At 44.7% G+C, this 21646-nt stretch overlaps 1 protein-coding gene across 1 annotated transcript in view; it reads right to left on the bottom strand.

The window, feature by feature from the left end:
* FOCAD (focadhesin) overlaps positions 1-21646 on the bottom strand; it is a 438419-nt gene that overhangs the window by 403021 nt on the left and 13752 nt on the right. The window contains 1 exon segment of the mRNA XM_030194211.1: positions 13443-13544. Within this exon segment, the coding sequence (XP_030050071.1) occupies positions 13443-13544 (102 nt within the window).

Below are 21646 nucleotides of genomic sequence, written 5' to 3'. Positions count from 1 at the left end.
CTAAACCAATAGCATCCAAGCCAGAATGGTAAAATTATGTATCATACCTGATAATTTTCTTTCCATTAATCATAGCTGATCAATCCATAGACTGGTGGGTTGTGTCCATCTACCAGCAGGTGGAGATAGAGAGCAAACTTTTGCCTCCCTATATGTGGTCATGTGCTGCCGGAAACTCCTCAGTATGTCGATATCAAAGCTCCATCCGCAGGACTCAGCACTTAGAGAATTACACCCACAAAGGGACACTCTGCCCAGCTCACCACCGCCGAAACGGGGGAGGGGAATTAACCCAGCTCATCCCCACACAAGTGGGGGAGGGGAATCCGTCCAGCTCATCCCCGCGGAGCGGGGGAGGGACACCACACCCGCCGATGCGGGGGGATCTGGCTTATCCTGCAACCGCAACCGCGGGAGGAGCTGACTGACCCTAACACCGCCGAAGCGGGAGGGGTACAAAGCTGCCCTACAGCCGCACGAAGCGGGAGGGAGTGCCGGCAGAATTTAAATCTCAATCCAGCCCCGTGAAACGGAGGGGAGAGGAATGCAGCAGCTCACTGTAACACAAACTCGTCTCAACTCTTGAAGAATCCAAGTGAAAAAACTTGAACACGAAGTCTTTCTGAAGTAACTGAAGACTAAACTTGAACCTGAAATGCAACCAGAATAAAAACAGTACAGATATCTGGGAGGGGCTATGGATTGATCAGCTATGATTAATGGAAAGAAAATTATCAGGTATGATACATAATTTTACCTTCCATATCATCAAGCTGATCAATCCATAGACTGGTGGGATGTACCGAAGCAGTACTCACCCAGGGCGGGACATTGAAATCCCTGACCGCAACACTGAAGCTCCAAACCGGGCCTCCGCCCGAGCCGCCACAGTCAAGCGGTAATGCTTGGAGAATGTATGAGCCGAAGCCCAAGTTGCCGCCTTGCATATCTCTTCCAAGGAGACGGACCCGGCCTCTGCCATCGAGGCCGCCTGAGCTCTAGTGGAGTGAGCCTTCAGCTGGATAGGCGGCACCTTCCTCGCGGCCACATAAGCCGCTGCAATGGCTTCCTTGACCCATCTTGCCACTGTAGGCTTAGCAGCCTGCAGACCCTTACGAGGACCTGCAAACAGGACAAACAGATGATCCGATTCCGGAACTCATTGGTCACTTCCAAGTATCTGATGATGACTCGTCTCACATCCAGATATTTAAGAGCAGAGTACTCCTCTGGGTAGTCCTCCCTACGAAAGGAAGGGAGACAGAGCTGCTGATTCACATGGAAGCGAGAAACAATCTTGGGCAGGAAGGAAGGCACTGTGCGAATAGTCACTCCTGCCTCAGTGAACTGCAGAAAGGGCTCTCGACATGAGAGCGCCTGGAGCTCGGAAACTCTTCTGGCTGAAGTGATAGCCACCAAAAAGACTGCTTTCAACGTCAGGTCTTTCAAAGATGCCCTCGACAAGGGTTCAAAAGGCGGCTTCTGCAATGCTCTTAGCACCAGGTTGAGATTCCACGCAGGCACCACTGAGTGCAGAGGAGGGCGCAGGTGATTAACTCCCTTGAGAAAGCGCACCACATCTGGCTGCGAAGCCAGGGAAGCACCCTTCAGGCGGCCCCTGAAGCAAGCTAGAGCCGCTACCTGGACTTTAAGGGAACTGAGCGACAGTCCTTTCTCCAGACCTTCTTGCAGGAACGCCAACACTGAAGAAATTGGAGCAGTGAAGGGAGAAAGTGAGCCTGCTTCACACCACGCTGCAAATATACGCCAAACCCTGGCGTAAGCAGTAGAAGTAGAGCGCTTCCTCGCTCTTAGCATAGTGGCGATGACCTTGTCTGAGAAGCCCTTCTTTCTCAGACGCTGCCGCTCAATAGCCAGGCCGTAAGACCAAAGGGGGAGGGATCCTCCATCACCACGGGACCCTGATGTAACAGGCCCTGCTCCACTGGCAGCCGCAGAGGATCGTCGACTGAGAGCCTGATCAAGTCCGCATACCAGGGACGTCTGGGCCAATCCGGACCCACCAGGATTACCCTGCCGGGATGCTTTGCCACCCGGTCTAGCACCCTGCCCAACATGGGCCAGGGCGGGAACACATAGAGAAGCTCTTGTGTCGGCCACTGTTGGAGAAGAGCATCTACTCCCAGGGATCGAGGGTCCCGTCCTCTGCTGAAAAAGCGCGGCACTTGGCAATTGGCCGATGACGCCATCAGATCTAGGCTCGGCTGGCCCCAGCGCTTCGTGATGTCCAAGAACGCCTGAGCAGATAGCTGCCACTCTCCGGGCTCCAAGGTATGGCGACTGAGAAAGTCCGCCTTGACATTCATGACTCCGGCAATGTGGGCCGCTGACAGCTGCTCCAGGTTCGCTTCTGCCCACTGGCATAGACTCATAGCCTCCTTGGCTAGAGGGGCGCTCTTGGTACCTCCCTGGCGGTTGACATAGGCCACAGCCGTGGCATTGTCCGACAGGACCCGTACCGGCTTCAACACCAGTACCGGGATGAACTCCAAAAGCGCCAACCGAATGGCTCTGAGTTCCAGGAGGTTGATAGACCACTTTGCCTCTGCAGGAGACCAGAGCCCCTGCGCTGTCCTTCCCAAGCAGTGGGCTCCCCAGCCCGACAAAGAGGCGTCCGTCGTGACGACAATCCACTCCGGGGTCACCAGAGGCATTCCCGCAGACAACTTGTCTGTCTGCATCCACCAGCTCAGCGCCTTGCGCACTGCTGGGTCCAAGGGAAGGCGCACAGCATAATCCTCCGACATCGGAGTCCAGCGCTGCAGCAGAGATTGTTGTAGTGGTCTCATATGAGCCCTGGCCCAGGGCACTACTTCCATCGTGGCCGTCATAGAGCCCAACAGCTGCACATAGTCCCAAGCCCGAAGAGGAGAGGCTACTAGGAACTGGTCCACCTGAGCCTGAAGCTTGACAATCCGATTGTCTGGCAGGAACACTCTGCCCACTTGGGTGTCGAATCGAACTCCCAGATACTCCAGGGACTGAGTCGGGCGCAGCTGGCTTTTCTCCCAGTTGATGATCCATCCCAGGGAGCTCAAAAGAGCAACTACCCGGTCCACAGCTTTGCCGCACTCTGCATAAGAGGGGGCTCGGATCAACCAGTCGTCCAGATAAGGATGGACTTGTACTCCTTCCTTTCGCAGGAAGGCCGCGATGACCACCATTACTTTGGAAAAGGTCCGCGGAGCAGTAGCCAACCCGAACGGGAGGGCTCTGAACTGGAAGTGTCGGCCCAGGACTGCAAAACGCAGAAAGCGTTGATGAGGAGGCCAGATGGGAATATGCAGGTATGCTTCCTTGATGTCCAAGGATGCCAGGTACTCCTCTGCCTTCACTGCCGCTATAACAGAGCGGAGAGTCTCCATGCGAAAGTGCCGCACTTTCAAGGCCCGATTGACCCCTTTGAGGTCGAGGATAGGCCGGACAGAACCTCCTTTCTTTGGTACCACAAAGTAAATGGAGTAACGCCCCTTGCCAAGCTGACTTTCTGGCACCGGAACGACCGCACCCAGGTGGATCAGATTGTCCAAAGTCTGCTGCACTGCCACAGCTTTGACCGGAGACTTGCAGGGAGAGAGTACAAACCCGTCTCTTAAGGGTCGGCAGAACTCTAGCTTGTAGCCATCTCTGATGACTTCCAGCACCCAAGCGTCTGAAGTTATTGTGGTCCACTCGCCCAGAAACGAGGACAGCCGTCCTCCAATCTGCACTGGGGCGTGGACCAAGACCCCGTCATTGGGTACGAGACCCTGGGGGAGGACCGGAGGGAGCACCTCCGGGACGGCGGTCTCTGTGAAAGGAATGCTGCTTGGGGGAGAAATTCCTCTTAAAGGAAGAGGGGGCAGAGGAACCCGACCTGCCCGGGCGGTACCAACGGGCTTCCTGAAACCGTCCTCTGGAGGTACCGGGACGAGCACTAGCCCGAGCCCTGACCTCTGGTAACTTCTTGCCCTTAGACGTGCCGAGATCGGTCACGATTTTGTCCAGCTCGACCCCAAAGAGCAGCTTGCCTTTAAAAGGCAATCTAGCCAGGCGGGATTTAGAGGCGTGGTCAGCAGACCAATGTTTCAGCCAAAGCCACTGCCGCGCAGAGACTGTCTGAGCCATGCCTTTAGCTGAGGCTCTCAAGACATCATACAGCAAGTCTGCCAAATAGGCTAAGCCCGATTCCAGGGCCGGCCAATCAGCCCTCAAGGAATGATCCGAGGGGGAAGCCCGCTGCACCATCGTCAGGCACGCCCTGGCCACATAGGAGCCGCAAACTGAGGCCTGCAAACTTAAAGCAGCCGCCTCAAAGGACGACCTTAAGGCCGCCTCCAATCTTCTGTCTTGGGCGTCCTTTAGGGCCGTGCCACCTTCCACCGGCAACGCCGTTTTCTTAGTCACCGCAGTGATTAAAGAATCCACGGTAGGCCACAGATAGGCCTCACGTTCACTTTCAGTCAAAGGATAGAGGCGGGACATAGCCCTAGCCACTTTAAGGCTCGCTTCCGGGACATCCCATTGAGCCGAAATTAAGGTGTGCATGGCATCATGCACGTGGAAGGTTCTAGGCGGGCGCTTCGTCCCCAGCATAATGGCAGAGCCAACAGGGACTGAGGGAGAGACGTCCTCCGGAGAGGAAATCTTCAAAGTGTCCATGGCCTGTATCAACAGGTTGGGCAAATCCTCTGAGCTAAAAAGCCGCGCTGCAGAGGGGTCATCCGCTCCATCCGAGCGGGGATCCGTCTCCTCCAAGGAATCCGCAAAGGACCGTTGGGAGAACTCAGATACGCTGCCCTCATCTACATCGGAGGAGACAAAGTCCTCCAAGGCCTGAGAATCAACCCGAGGGCGTTTACCTCTGGGAACCTCAACCTCTTTTCCAGACGAGGGAGCAGGGGCAGCGTTTTGCATAAGGAAGGCCTGATGCAGCAGCAAAACAAACTCGGGGGAAAAACCCCCCAGACTGTGCACTTCCGCAGCCTGGGCTACAGCCCTAGACGCACCCTCAACCGGCGCTCGCAAGAGCGGGGGAGAGACATGCTGCACATCCAAAATGGCGTCCGGCGCGACACTCCGCGAAGGAGCCGCGCGGGAAGAACGGCGCTTAATTTTAGCCGCTTTTGTGCCGTCGCCCAAATTAAGGGCGTTCATGGCATTAATGTCTCCAACCTCAAGGGCGGCCCAAGAAGAAGCCGTCCGAGCCGCGTGGCCTGCCAAGATGGCGGAGGCGAGGAGCGGGGGATGGGCGTTTATGGCGGGAAAAACCGCCACGCCGGAGGAAGGACCGGGACATTCATCGGTCACGAAACTGTCACCCAACAAGGGCGAATCAGGCTTTAAGACCCCCGCATCCCCTCTAGAAGCGCTCAAGCGATCCGGGGAGCGACTCTTTGCGCCCTCGCCCTCCGACGCCATATGCCACGAGGAGAAGAATCGGGGAACCCCCTGCCCGCTATAAAAAGGTAAAAATTACCTGCTGTCCGCTCCGAGCTGTAACGACCTGGTGTCCCAGTGAGTAGCTGCAATAAACGTTTAAATAAACGTCGAAATAAACGCCTTTAAGGACGTTCAAAATTTTTTTTTTTTTTTTTAACGGAGCCAGCGGGAGGGGGGAGAAAAGGAGGGACCTGGCACCACCAGGTTTGCACTTGCTCAAAAGAGCCCTCAACCCCAGGCACTCAACAAAACCTAAGAATTAGGCTTGGAGGCCTAGCCAGAGCTGCTGCTGTGTGTGACCACCACCTGCTGAGATAGAGAACATACTGAGGAGTTTCCGGCAGCACATGACCACATATAGGGAGGCAAAAGTTTGCTCTCTATCTCCACCTGCTGGTAGATGGACACAACCCACCAGTCTATGGATTGATCAGCTTGATGATATGGAAATTATAATTTAAACAGTGAAAGATCCTATTTTACCTCCAAGCAAAATAGCCTCTACACATATGAGCCACAGCTAATGAAAAATGAAAGTAAAATGCACAGCGCTTTACACTGCTGACTTTGCATCACACTCAGAATGATAGATGATGTTATAACACCACAGAGAGACTAAATCTGAAGAAGCTTATCATCCCAAATTTAAATTCCAGCTAAATTTTGTATCAAAAAGCATTTGGAGCACTCTATTTACCATATAAACCAGTGATTCCCAAACTTGTCCTGAGGAAATCCCAGCCAGTCAGGTTTTCAGGATACCTGCAATGAATATTCATGAGTTAGATTTGCATGCAATGGAGGCAGTGCAAATCTAACTCATGAATATTCATTGCAGGTATCCTGAAAACCTGACTGGCTGGGATTCTCCCAGGACAGGTTTGGGAACCACTGATATAAACTAATGTTCAAGATCATAACTGCATTAGCAAGACTAGCTCCCCCTCCTCCAAGGACTACCTTACAATCCCTGATGGTCTAGTGGTGTAGTCAGGACAGGAGTAATGCCTCAGTCGCAGCAGCTATCTTGAGAGCAGAGCTGGAACAGGCAGGAGTAACTAGGAATCATTCCTGCCCCATCTACACCCCCTAAACCACCAGGGATTGTAAGGTCCGGTGGGGGGGGGGGGGGGGCTGTGGGTGGAGGGGAGGCCAGAGGAGCAGCAACTCCTCTTCGGAAGGGAGACAAAGGAGAGAAAGCACAAATTTCTGGCTTCCACCGAAAATGTATGATTATTTTGGCCAAAACCAAAAACATGGGCAAAAATTAAAATAACTTTTTGGCTAAAACTGGTCAATTTTGCCACACAACCAAAACCAGAACTAAATTTGGTTGGTCTTTAATGGCAGAATCCCAACATATAGCAAATTTTCACACTTCTGACCCCTGTGATAAGTAGCGGCTTTTCCCATGTCTACCTTAAGAGCAGATTATGGACTTTTCAGCTAGAAACTTTTCCAAACCTTCTTTTTTAAACCCAGATATGCTAACTGCTTTTACCACATCTTCTAGCAATGAGTTCCAGAGATTAACTATTCACTGAGTGAACCCCCCCCATTTTCTCATATTTGTTTTAAAGGTATTATTACCATGTAATACGTGGAAAAATAACAGGCTATACTGTAATGATGGACTACGTCTTTCTGTGGCAGGAAAAAGGATCCATGGGGACAAACTCAGATGGTTATGTTTCTAGATATTTAAACTAGAGGGTGGGGGTGAGAAAAGGAAACAAGGGAATTCAGAAAGTCACCCCCAGAAAAAACATGATGGTAGTGTGAAAGGTCATGTAAAGATGGAAAATCTTCCAAACTCACTTAGCACATGGAAAGCAATGAGCATAAATGCTTGTAGTCTAAGTAAAAAGGTTCAAGATTTGCAAGCCCTGATGTTTGAAGAAAACCTGGACATTGTTGCTATTACAGAGATGTGGTTCAATGATTGCCATTAATGGGATGTGACCATATTGAGCTATAATCTTTTCAGGAAAGATAGGGAGGGCCAAAGAGGTGGAGGCGTGGTGCTGTATGTGAAAAACAATATTAGAGTTGTTAAAATGTGGGAAACCTGGGGAAAGGAAGAAGCTATATGAATTGTTCTGGAAAGAGAAGATGGAACCTGTATCCACACGAGTGTTGCCCACAGACCTCAGGCACAAGTGAAGAAGCTGGAATGCTCTCTGTTCTTCAAACGTTATTGTTGGCAAGGTCATTTCTCCCCAAGTGGTTTACATCATCAGTATTAAAATCCTTGCTCTCTTCTCGGATCACGTTCAGTATTTGGTTGATACTTCGGGTAAATGAGGATTCTGGAAGGCATTTCACTAGGTTGGGGCCCTTGAACTGTGTTCCTAAGTTAATGCCTCTGATAAGAGTCTCCTAGCAGCAAGAAATTTCTGCTTTGCACCGATCTGACATTGTTTTGGGGATGTTTCTCGAATTGTACTAAACACAACAAACTTTGCCCAAACAGAAGTCTCATGAATAAGCTGAGATTTATTTAATTGATCTTTAGAGACGGGAGAAGTTCCTTGGGACTGGAGATGAGCTGATGTGATCCCTCTTCACAAAAGTAGAAACAGGGAAGAGGTGGGAAACTACAGGCCGGTAAGCCTCATTTTGGTGGTAGGAAAAATAATGGAGTCTCTACTGAAGGAAAAGATAGTGGACTTTCTAGAAGCGAACGGGTTACAGAATCCGAGGCAACATGACTTTACCAAAGCAAAATCCTGCCAATCTAATCTGATTGACTTATTTGACTGCATGACCAAAGAGGTGGATGAAGGACGTGCGCTAGATGTAATCTACTTGGATTTCAGTAAAGCCTTTGATATGGTCCCTGAGAGAAGACTCATGAATAAGCTGAGAGAGCTGAACTTAGGACCCAAAGTGGTGAACTGGATAGGAAACTGGTTGACCGACAGGTGGCACAGGGTGGTGGTAACTGGAATCTGCTTGGAGGAAAGGAAAGTGAGTAGTGGAGTGCCTCAGGGGTCGGTGCTGGGGCTGATTCTGTTTAATATTTTTGTGAGACACATTACTGAAGGATTGGAAGGAAAAGTTTGCCTTTTTGCAGATAACATGAAGATATCTAATAGAGTGGATACCCTGGAGGGAGTAGAAACCATGAGAAGGGATCTTCAAATGTTAGAAGAATGGTCGTGTCTGGCAGTTAACATTTAATGACTATTAGTTCACTCAAGCTCAAAAGATAATTCGAAACGCAAACCACAGTCTCACACCCACTGTGCAAATATGTAAATAAAAGAACAAGCTATCACCCCTTCAGGGCCGGTCTTAGCAAGTGCGGGGCCCTGTGCAGACCAATTTGGTGGGGCCCCATCATAGCCCCGCCCTGCCCTAGCCCCGCCCCCACCCTAGCTCCGCCCCATTGATAAGATTATTCCATTTTTAGAAAATTTTTTATTTATGCAATTTCAAATAAAGACAAATGACGCTAAACTTGTACAACTTGTACAAAAAAACTGATTAAAATAATAAGCCCAATGCTATCATGAACCCCCCCCCCCCCCCCAGAAATTCAGTTCAAGTTCACTACGATTAGTAGTTCCAATTCTCATAACAAAGGAGAATAAAGGAAAAATACTAAGAAAAGATCCAGTACTTTCAAATTCCCCTATTTTTTAATTTAAAAAGGTTCCTTGGAAATGGATTTTGTATGTGCTCTTTTCCTCTTCTAAGCTGAACATGCTTAGAGAAATGCCCCTCTTTCTTGAGGCTACAATGCTATTTGCTTTGGAAACTCAAATTCTCCTAAATACACATGATCTGGCCAGCTTAGCAAGATAAGTACCTTTAGATGGACAATTTTTTGTCTGCCCACTTGGGATTCTTTAGGTTTTCAATAACTTTGGGCAAATTAACAGTAAAGTCTGACACTACTAGCCCTCTCCACTTGCCCTTGTCCTCACCCCTCACATACATGCACCGCTTTAGCTAACCTCTTGATCTTTTCCTGTCCTTCATAAAACACTGAATTTTGACTTAATCACTGATGGGAGAATAATAGACTACTGCAATAGTATTTACCTTTAAAATGGCACAAAAGGAGTTTGAAACTTCCTTCTTCCTTATAAGAAAAGCTATCATCATACCTGGCTTGCCTTTGAATGGCAGTGGCACAAACTTGCTCCAGCTCGAGCTCCACTTGACTGTCTTTATTTATTTTTAAGTCACACTCACTCGCACACCGGCTCACCTCCGACCAGGCTCCAGGCAGCTTTCCCGCTCAGTGACTCCCGCCCACCAAACAGGAAATACCTCATCAGAAGGCGGGACATTGAGCGGGAAGTGAAATGCTGGGGTGAGCCGTCGCTGCAACTCTCTGTCGGGAGCTGGGGCCGTCTCTCTGGCACTGCAACTGTCTGTCGGGGCCGTCGGTGCAACTGTCGGGGTCCGGGGAGGCGGGAGGCTGCTGACTGCGGGCTCAGTGGGGGGTGGGCACCGTGCCGCAACATGGCGGGAGCGGAGCGGCGGTGGCCGAGCAGGATCATGATGCGGTCGTCCGAGTGGGGGTTGGTCGGAGTGAGGCAGAGTTGAGGCGCGCTGCATGGGACCCCCCTAAGCGCGGGGCCCTATGCGGCCACCTTGGTCGCCTCTGCCTAAGACCGACCCTGCACCCCTGTATCATCACTTCACTGTGCTTCGTAGTGGAGAAAAAAAAGCCTCTGTAACGCCACCCAGCCAGCCCAAGAATATCAGACTATAAGGCGTGGGCCCGGCGCACCATCATCTGGCTCAAAAAAAACTTCACAATAGCTTAGTGTTTCAGGGTTCATATGATACGCAAGTTCATATATCCATAGATCACAGAATGTCACTGTACATGTCTTCCTTCTTGAAAAAGCAATATGGAGACTATGTTGCTGAAATAAAGAGTGTGTCTGCATGATATCCCAATTTTTCTTAAGGAATTTTGCAGGAAGTATGTACATGGCATTGAATCTATGTAAGTTTTAGTGACTACAGGATATTGTTTATTAAGAGGGAAATGTTCCAAAATGTTTTTGTGCGTTAAATGTGCCTTATGTGCAGAAATAGGTGTACCTGGTATGCATGTAAAGACTTTCCATTTATAACAACACAAAAGTATTCCAAGTAGTTAATTTGCAGGAGGATCTTAGAAGAATAGCTGTCTGGGCATCTAAATGGCAGATAAAATTTAATGTAGACAAGTGGAAAGTGGTGCAAGAATAATCTTGAGAATTGTGCAGTTCTGGTTGCTGCATGTGAATAAAGATATAATGAACTCAGAAAAGTACAAGAAGAGTGGCCAAAATGATTAAGGGGATGGAATTCTCTTATATAAAGGCAGACTAAAGAGGTGAAGGTTCTTCAGCTTGAAAAAGAGAAGACACAGAGGAGATGTGATTGAGGTCTACAAAATCTTGAGTGGTTCCTCAGGGGTCTGTGCTAGGACCGCTGCTTTTTAATATATTTATAAATGATTTAGAGATGGGAGTAACTAGCGAGGTAATTAAATTTGCTGATGACACAAAGTTATTCAAAGTCGTTAACTCGCGACAGGATTGTGAAAAATTACAAGAGGACCTTACGAGACTGGGAGACTGAGCGGCTAAATGGCAGATGACGTTTAATGTGAGCAAGTGTAAGGTGATGAATGTGGGAAAAAAGAACCCGAATTATAGCTACGTCATGCAAGGTTCCACGTTAGGAGTTACGGACCAAGAAAGGGATCTGGGTGTCGTCATCGATAACACACTGAAACCTTCTGCTCAGTGTGCTGTTGCGGCTAGGAAAGCGAATAGAATGCTGGGTATTATTAGGAAAGGTATGGAAAACAGGTGTGAGGATGTTATAATAATGCCTTTGTATCGCTCCATGGTGCGACCGCACCTTTAGTATTGTGTTCAATTCTGGTCGCCGCATCTCAAGAAAGATATAGTAGAATTGGAAAAGGTGCAGCGAAGGGCGACTAAAATGATAGCGGGGATGGGACGACTTCCCTATGAAGAAAGATTAAGGAGGCTAGGGCTATTCAGCTTGGAGAAGAGACGGCTGAGGGGAGACATGATAGAGGTATATAAAATAATGAGTGGAGTGGAACAGGTGGATGTGAAGCGTCTGTTCACGCTTTCCAAAAATACTAGGACTAGGGGGCATGCGATTAAACTACAGCGTAGTAAATTTAAAACAAATCGGAGAAAATTTTTCTTCACCCAACGTGTAATTAAACTCTGGAATTCATTGCCGGAAAATGTGGTGAAGGCGGTTAGCTTAGCAGAGTTTAAAAAGGGGTTGGATGGTTTCCTAAAGGACAAGTCCATAAACCGCTACTAAACGGACTTGGAAAAATTCAAAATTCCAGGAACAACATGTATAGAATGTTTGTACGTTTGGGAAGCTTGCCAGGTGCCCTTGGCCTGGATTGGCTGCTGTCGTGGACAAGATGCTGGGCTCGATGGACCCTTGGTCTTTTCCCAGTATGGCATTACTTATGTACTTATGTACTTCCTCTATCATCCCCATAGGTGAAGCTACCCTGACAATCACTTCATTTTACTGTATCAAACCAAAACCAGTTGACAAATTCTCTGAACAAGAGCAGCAAAGCATAATCATCTGGAAGTTTTCACATAGTATGGTTACAAATAGCTTGACTTACTCTAATGCTCTTTATGTTAATTTGCCAGAAATATATTCAGGTTTACAGGTGGCCCAGAATTCAGCTGCTCACATAATTTTAAACTATAATTACAGAGAACAAATAATCTCTATTCTTTAATGTTTATGAAACCATCAGTAGTGGCCCGGACAAAATTTAAGAGTGTGTGTTTAACTCTGTCTCTGAGGGCACTAGCCAAAATGTGTTTAAGTGTTCCTTCTTTGAAGGCTTGGAGGCTGACCAGATTGCACTTGTGTGATTACCCACACTCTGGAACTCAAACCCTAGAGAAATATGGGCTGAAACAACATAGAGGTATTTTTTTTAACAAGGAGCCTCGACTAACTAGGGGCATATGTTGTGCTTATTTCATAAAGCAATACATGCGCCTATGTGCCTTTATAAATCTACCCCTGAGAAGTATGTGAACATATTTATACCTGCTCCGAGGCAGGTCTAACTAAGTGACTGTATATGTCAGAAAGGAAGTGCACATGTGTGTGTTTTATTAAGTAGATGCGTAAATGCCAATCCCACTTCTGCTCTGTCTATTCTTTGCTCCATGAACATCAACACTTATCACTTCAAAGTGGGTACTAGGTATCGTGTGCCAATGTGGTGGAGCACATAGCCCAAGGTAATTTTTTAAGAGCCTACTTAAGTGCATAAAATGCTGTTCTACACACTCAAGACCCTTATAAAATTACCCTTAAGACTATTAATAAATACAGATATTTATTTTCAACAAATGTTTGCTTAAGAAGGCAGCTAGAATTTTTTAACTATTATTTTTACCTGTTTTACATATCTGGGCCTGTTATTTGTTTTGTACGTTTTGTACTTTATTTGAATTTTGTGTGTTTTATATTTGTATGGTTGCTTACAGCTGGTTTAGTTTATATTTATATGACTAACTCACAACTTTTCAATAGTACTGATCTGTATTTGTTATTTTACAGGTCATGTTTAATATTATTCTTAATTCCAGAAACACTATTTTAAAATATAAATTAATTAGTCATCTCTCTCTAAAAACAAAATCTTACAGACAAATGGACAGCCAAATTTTAGTGATAAAATAAAGAAGAAATCTTAACCTGTTTCCTAGGAATTTACAGGTGAATTAAGTTCACAGATCAGTACATACGGAGATTTAAAAAAACGAATTTCTGCTTTACCTTGGATATGTCAAATCCCATAAATGGAAATTGTAACTTTCACATCCACGATTATATATGATAACTTTCTTACCACATGCCACATACCGTTCAGCAGGAAGCCCCACATTAGCAAGCATACTTTTGACAGAAACACACAAAACTAAGATGTTGAAAACACAGAACAGATCATTTACCATTCAGGACATTGGTGCAAAAAGATGGACAGCTGCTGCAGAATAACTGGCCAACAGTCAGATCTGTTTTCCAGGACAGTGATAAATGGATGTGGAGGATTCCTAAGGGAAAAAGGATGATATGTGAAATTATTTAAAACAAAATTTAAAAGGCAGATAAACATATATCTTCAGAAGTCAACTGGATAGAGTTAGTCTGTCCTGTGTCTTACCTTCACTTCAAACCAAGATTACTGTAGTACAGGCAAAAATCATAATCAGTGGGTTAAAAATGTTAGCTACTCTGGACCTCACCAGAGAAAAGAAATTTGGCAACTCTCAAGAAACTACACAAACACACAAGAAAAGATTGTCAAAAAATGTATTATTAGTCGAGCTAAAAATGGTAAAGTGTAAAGGTAATGCATTTGATATACCACCTTTCTGTTGTACAAGGTACCACCTTATATTCTTTGTTTTGTTTAATTCTATTTTGATTAACCTTTATTTCCACATATGGTAATCATTGCAATAATGAAGGTGCATGGACTAAGAAGGCATCTCAGCCACTCACGCCGATTCTCCTAACTTAGGACAGTGGGAGGCAACAGTTCATAGGCGGTCGGTATCCCAACTGTTTGGGGAGGCTAAAGGGGGCGGGGTTAGGGGTGTGGCCAGGGGTGGAGCTTACATCCATAATGGTCTGACAACACACAGAAAAAAAAATAAAAAATAAAATAGTCACAATACCTTTTATTAAATTTAGATATTAGATATGTATCATATGTCAAAGAATAAAGTGGTTGATCAAAGCATATACTAACCACAATCGCTCAACTGCAAAACACTATGCACAAATTTGTGCAACAACACACTCAGAACCTTACTATACCATAAATATTACACTAGGCAGACCACCAACAATATGAAACAAGGATCATAATATCACAATTCTCATGTAGAGCCACAAAACACCCTTTTAGGGTGGATAGTGTTCACAATGAGCTCCTTTTATTAACGACCATATGTAGAACCTTCAAGAGATAGTGTATCATGATTTAAGTTCTATACCCTTTCTGATGTTTTGGTGCCACCTCAGTAAGGCCAACACACAATCTCTCCACTGCAAAACACTATACACAAACTTGTGCAAAAACACACTCATAACCTTACCAAACCATAACAGCACTAATTCCAAGGTCAGGACGAGCTACACCTTATGCGTGGAAAGGCAGCACTGTAATTACATTGGGCTCTAAAACACCAGTACACTACCTAGTGACAAAAAACAAAACAAAAAGGGCTGCAAATACTACACACTAGCAGAATACTGCACCTTGATCACACGTACTACTACTGCTACTACTACTTAACATTTCTAGAGCGCTACTAGGGTTATGCAGCGCTGTACAATTTAACAAAGAGAGACAGTCCCTGCTCAAAGAGCTTACAATCTAATAGACAAGTGAACGGTCGGTCCGATAGGGGCAGTCAAATTGGGGCAGTCTGGATTCACTGAACGGTAAGGGTTAGGTGCCGAACGCAACTAGAAATAAAAAAAAATATGAAGGCAAAATACTGAACTGGAAAGTTACCTCAAGAAGTCAGACTCAGCATGCAGCAACACTAGAAAAATTGAAACTTGCATGCAAAATATCACAGATGCACATTTCCAAAAGCTACCTCAGTGGTGCTTATTGCCCAGTCATTATTTATGTGGCAACATCTTAGGCACCTCATTAGGCAGGGGGAATCCCGGAAGTAAAGTAGCGAAGCTGGCGCTAAAACAGCAAAAGGGGGAAGTCCTTGATACAGCTTAACAGCGAAACATGCATGTCGGACGTCTTTGAGCCCCCAGTCCGAAAATCTACACAGATAAGTGTTTATAACATAAATAATATAAAGTCGATAAAGAAATGAGGTGCCTAAGATGTTGCCACAGAAATAATAACTGGGTAATGAGCACCACTGAGGCAAGTTGAAAAATAATTGAAAATAATTGAAGACAAATTGAAAAACATAGTGGAAGAAAATATTTATCTAGGATCCAGTAATTTGATGTATTAATATAAGGCTCCTAATAAGCTTGATATACATAAAAAAAGTGCCTACCATTTCCAAAAGCTGACATTCCAATTAATAAATGTCAGTTTTTCTGTTCACTTTGGTCCCAGTGGCTTGTTTCATGCAGTGTCTTCTTTCCATTTGATATTTTGTCACTCACCATGTCCACCATCCTCCTGTGTCCTTATGCGTCCTTTCAATGAAGCTTAGCTCACCTCGAGAATCCTTTAATAAAAAGAAGCCTTCAAATATTCTGAAACTGGTCTCCCTCCTATTCAGAACCTTTATTTTCTGCCTACGTTTTCAGCAACGGAAAGAAAAGTGGAAGGCCCAGTTGCAGCTGAATTATCTTCTGATATCTTCTTACAGCTTAAATGTTACTGCACTTTTGGAGAGTTCTCAGAAAGAGATAGCTTTTTGGGTTACCCTCCTGGCCTATTTTGTATTTCTTCAAGATAAGGAAGCATTATTAAGACTGTATTTGCATCAAGCTGCCTCAGTTATTTTCTAGGAGAGAGTTTGTATATTTCCTGATGTCTCCAAGTGGACACAGGAGAGAAGGAAGACATTTCTCTCTATGAGGCAGGAAGCATTGACTTTGGGGGTTAGATTTTAGTTAAGGTTCCCCATGTAAATGTGTATTGCAGATAGATAATGCTACTTTTCAATTTTTTTGAATCTTCACAGCATCATCATTTCTTAGATATCAGGACTCCTAGGTGATAATCCAAATGATTATTGGACTTTTAGATTTAGGTGCTGTTTATTTATCCATTTACTTCTCAGGTATTGTGCATTCTTCCCATCCCCCTTCCAATTAGTGGATTAAAGCCTGAACTTACTTTTCTTATGGGTATTTCCCTTGTATTTTTTTTATATCCTTGGCAAATTTCTTGACAAAGCATATTTTTGGGTTGTATAAATTCAAATTTAGAGACTATTTTGTTGTCTTGGAGATGTCTTTTAATGATTGTTTACAGATAGCATATTTAAAACAAATAGGAGAAAATATTTTTCTACTCAACATATAGTAAAATCTGGAACTCACTTAAGGTGAAAGTGGTAAAAACAGTTAATGTAGCTGGGTTTAACAAACAAAAAAAAAAGGTTTGGGCAAATTCCTGGAGGAAAAGTCCTGAAGCTCATCTATTTTCTGTGTGAATGATCCTGTCTATATCTTATGGTGTATATATGTAGATTTATTTTTTAATTTATGCTGTTCCTTTCCATGTTTTAAATTGTTTGTTTTTAAAATGTATGTTAACCACTTCGACTAGGGCACAGAAGAGGCAGTATAGCAAATAAATAAATGATAAACTATAAACAAATAAGGTAGACTGGGGAAAGTCACTGTTTATCCCTGAGGCTAAGTAGCATGAAATGTTGCCACTTCTGTGTCACGACTCGAGTAGGGTGAGCCCTCAAGCCACAGTTGGGTTTATGCTGCCTATCTAACCTTAAGGCTAGATGGGCCCCAGTTGGTGGCAGGCAAGTCATGCCCCAGCAAACACTAGACTAGATAATGGTTCTTAAAAGAGCCCTTGGGGGCTAGCCAGAGAGGATCTAGGCCTGGAAATAGCTTTTAGAAGAACCACTGGGGGCACCCCGATAAGTCAGGACAGATAGTGGCTCTTAAGAGAGCCCTTTGGGGCTGGCCCAATGGAATCAAGGCCACAGGAAAGTTGGAACCTGAAGACCAGGCAATTCGAAGGCCTGGGGATTAGGGACAACTGGAAGCCTGAGGGCAGGATGGCCAGGCTGGAACAAGGTTGAAGCCACAAACTGGAACACGGCTGGCACAGGGCAGCAGACGCTGATGGGAACAAGGCTGGAGACAAAGGCTAGAACAAAACTGAAGACAAAGGCTGGAACAAGGCTGCAACTCCACACCAGAGTAGATGACCCGTTGCAAAGGCAGTCCTGAAGAGTGCTCAGATCCCATATAAGGTCCCCAGTAGTGATGTCATTAATGGGTATCCTGGGGCCTCTTTCACCACTGGCACTTTAAGTCTGTTTCAGCACGCCTAGAAAGTGTCAGAAACAGCAGTAGCAGCATGGCAGCACCACCACACCAGAAGAACGGTCCGAAGTTGCAAGAGAATCCGCAGAAACCATCCCATGATGGTCGACGGTAGGCTGGGCGCAGGGCACGGCCATGGCTATGACGACATTTTGGGACACTGCCAGGTCCTTAGTCTGACCTAGTAGGACAACTCTTATATTAAGGCATGCCCTTCAGTAATTTGGCCACAGAAGGATCAAGAACATAGGAATCCCCCCCCCCACCCCTCCCGTCTCCTCCCACCTCTTGTCTCCCCCCCCCCCCCACTCCCTTCCACTACTCCCTCCCTCAACACACTTTGCCGGCTAGTTCCTCGTCCCACCAGCCCAATCCAATAAGAAAGTGCTCACCAGACGGGCCAAGACCCAATGTACAGCTTACCCTCCACCCAACCCCCCCCCCCCCCCCCCAACAGAATCACAACAGAATTGAAACAGCAGAGCAGAAAATACAACATACATAACCCCCCCCCCCCTTTTTTTTGTTCCTTTCAAGTAAACCCCTCAACCATGTCCAAAAAATGACAATAAAGTTAAAAATAAATTAAAATGTATTTTTGAAGGAGAAGGTGTCAAATATTAAACTCTGTGTAATTCTTGTAAAGATATAAATGGAAAAAGGCAGCAAATGATAGCATCCTTTCACAGGACAATTATTTTTCCAAAGCTGAACCTGAAGGCAGGCTGATTTGGCCAAAACATTACTAATGTTGAGTTGGATGACTCTGGAGAGGGTTAAGTACAGGTACTTGAATACTGTTGTATGACTGGTGGAACAGAGACAATGACACAGCTGTTTGAATGTGCCAATTTAACAGCAAGACTCACCAAGTATGCTTTTTGTCAAAAATTTTTAGATGTTTTTCTGCACATGAATCATCACTATATTAGGACTTTTTGAGTCATGCATAAGTACAATCAAATTAAGTAGCATATAAAACTTGTAGCTGATTGGGGGGAAAAACTTGATACTGATCCACATAAAAACACTTATTAAATCTAACATATCTTTTTCTCAGTTATATTTGTTAGTATAAACTCAAAATTATGACATGAAATATCAGTTTAAATAATCAACAGGAAAAAAAATGTGCACTAACATTTCTGTAAAAAAAAAAGTCTTATTGAGCATTAGTAAAAATTGAAAACAACTAGTAGTATTTTGCATTGATATTCAAATAATGAGAGGGCATGGCAATAAAGCCATAACAACAGTCCCTACACAGCATTCTAGCATCAGCAGATGGTTAATTTTCATACTAAAACCTCTTTAATGAATGTATATGCCCCAAATGAACTAATGCTGATTTCTGGGATACAATGAGAATGCAAATTCTCCAATTCATTGCTAATGTTGTAAATGTAGATGGCAACTTTAACTGCATATATGATCTTTCACTTGATATATATTCTAACAAGTACCACTCACAGCCAACACAGGCTATAAAATGTACTAAAATCTCAATACTGATTTGGATCCTGCTGACATCTGGCAAATGGACTATCAAGAACAAAGAAGTACAGATTTCTCTACATTTCATTTTCTCAAATAAGTGTACAAACCTTACAAACAAAAATGCAGAATATTTAACTAAAGGATTTTCTGATCATTCTTTTCATGAAATACAGATTATCACAGAAGAATGTATAAGTTAAATCAATGTTATAGAAAATATCAAAAACCAATATACCATTACCAACAAGAAATGAGAAATATCTTAAATACAGATATCAAAAATTTCTTAAACATATTTATTCAGAATCAAGTTACACGAAATTTAAGAATTTAACCGACCAGAAACAGTCATTGACCTGTTAAAGCACTTGTCTGAGGCTATCCACTACTTTTCAGTCGCACTTAACAGGTTATCTACACTGAGAATTAACAATTAGCGCCTAAGTGAAAGCCAGCTATTTTGGGGGTGTTACAGAGGTGGAGTCGGCACTTGGCCACTTAAGTGCCAATATTCAGTACATAAGCAGACAGGGTAACCGCATAAATGGGAGAGTATAAAACACATTTCTATCTTTATGTGGCAACACATGGCTGGTTAAATTCTGAATATCTGGCCATGTGTTAGCTGGTGCCATATAACCTGGATATTAAGGGGTTCTTTTGCCAAACTGCGGGAAAAAGGGCCCTGTGCTAGCAGTAGGGGCCATTTTTCCCACGTGCCAGGGCCCTTTTTACTGCAGCGTGTAAACAACCCCCAGACAAACATGGCAATGCAGTAAGAGAACCCTTACCGTGTGGCCATGCAGTGGGAAGCCCTTACCGCTACCCATTGAAGTGGCAATAAGGGCTCCCAAGGTAACCGGGCAGCGTGTAGCAATGCCCGATTACTGCCTGGTTACCGTCATGCCAGCCATTTCCAGGGTTTTTCTTTTTCCACCAGAAATAGCACACACTCAGGGCAGAGTTACTGCATATGGCCATGTTGGGCCAGCAGTAGTCCCAATTTAGAATTCGGTAACCTGTGTTGGGCTTACCAACACTTTGTTAAAGACCCCCTAAATGCTGAAGCTCTGACATGGCCCGGCACTGAATATCCAGGAGTAACGCCAGTGGTAGTCAGCAAAAGCTTGCCACCACTGGATGAATGACCCCTGTGTTTATTAAATTTCCCAAGTTCCTCTAAAAATGTTTTTAAAAAATGTACTTAAGGTCCCTCATGAATATATGCCTCCACTGGCGAGAGCCTTTTATTTACCTCAGGGAAAAAGAAAGGAAACAGAGGACACAGGGCAGCCAGCAAAATAACTGTGGCTAGTTTGGAACCAATAAGAACTGTTAAACATATGCTCTGGACCCAGACAGGACTGCTGAGGATGATCTTTAGGGTTAAGGACTCTGTTTATGGGTTGTTGTGTACAGACATTCCCAGATGTAGCCATGCTTACACAAAAGAGGAGAGAGCAGTTCCTTATGTTGAGATAGAGGATATTTCAGATAGAGAGATTCTTCTCATTATTCTTACCCTATAAATGTTAACCAAGTATCAGATATGTATTTTTTGAACCATAATAACTTAATGTAAAGCTAGCAGATGTCTAATCTTTGCCCCCATTGCTGTTGTATATCTAGCTCTCCTTCGCCATCTTAGAAGACTAGCTTCACAGAATTTATGTATTGTGCCTTCTGTGATTCAAGAAAATTTTCCTTTGATTTTTTAATCAGATCCTCCCCTAATTGTGCACTAGAAGAAATCATCAGATAATGTACTATGTGTAATTATCTGCTTCTTTTTTTCCCATTCAGTTTTGTCTTTTTGACTCTTTTGTTATAACGTTATTGTTTCTGAAGACTTATTGTAAAATGTAGAAATGTAACATCTAAAAAAAATAAAATCAGAGCTATTGTAGAGAAAGTGGTTCTCTTAAATTCTACCTAACTAGATACCATCCACAAAGCAGCTATACAGTCCTCCCTTCATACTTTTAGTGCACATTATTATTTGGATCATATCCCAGCAAACGACAGTACTTTTGGTCAAGTGGTCCCAGCCAATTGTCCCTATGAGCTAACAACTCTCACATTCAACTATGCAGGCTGCTCTAAATGCTAAGACAATATAAAGCTATGAAGCCCTAAGTTACGAGTCATCCACTGGTGTGCTGACTCAATTGCTGCTTGTAGACAGAAAAAGCAAAGTTGATCACATGTAACTGATATTTTCCATAGAAAGCAGAATTGATTTGGCACACACCCCTCCCCCCCCCCAAGGAGTTGCTTACATATAAATTTGGAGATTGCTGCATGTAGGAAGAGCACTGCATGCTCAGAATCTTTCACTCACTTCTGAACTCTGAGAGAACAGTGCCATCCTTCTGCCATTAGATGACATTCTACTTATGTGCCTTATCAATCCTACTGTCTATAGGAAAACACCTGTTAACAGGTAAGCAACGCTGCTGAAGGCTTTTGGCTATAAAAAGGTGGGTAAATAAGTTTTAAATTCCTTTCCTTCATCCAGGATTCCCTCTTTTTCCTCCTCCTCCTCCTCTTTCCTTTGCTCCCCAATTTCTCCTATCCTGCCCTCCTTTCTACAACTCCTACCTGACAGCTCTTCCCCAATTTTTTCATCTGAGGTCCCCTTTCC

Source organism: Microcaecilia unicolor, chromosome 2, assembly GCF_901765095.1.
Source record: "Microcaecilia unicolor chromosome 2, aMicUni1.1, whole genome shotgun sequence".
NCBI classification, from domain to species: Eukaryota; Metazoa; Chordata; class Amphibia; order Gymnophiona; family Siphonopidae; genus Microcaecilia; species Microcaecilia unicolor.
Note: the sequence above shows the minus strand (reverse complement) of the source record. Positions and strands in the feature narration are given on the sequence as shown.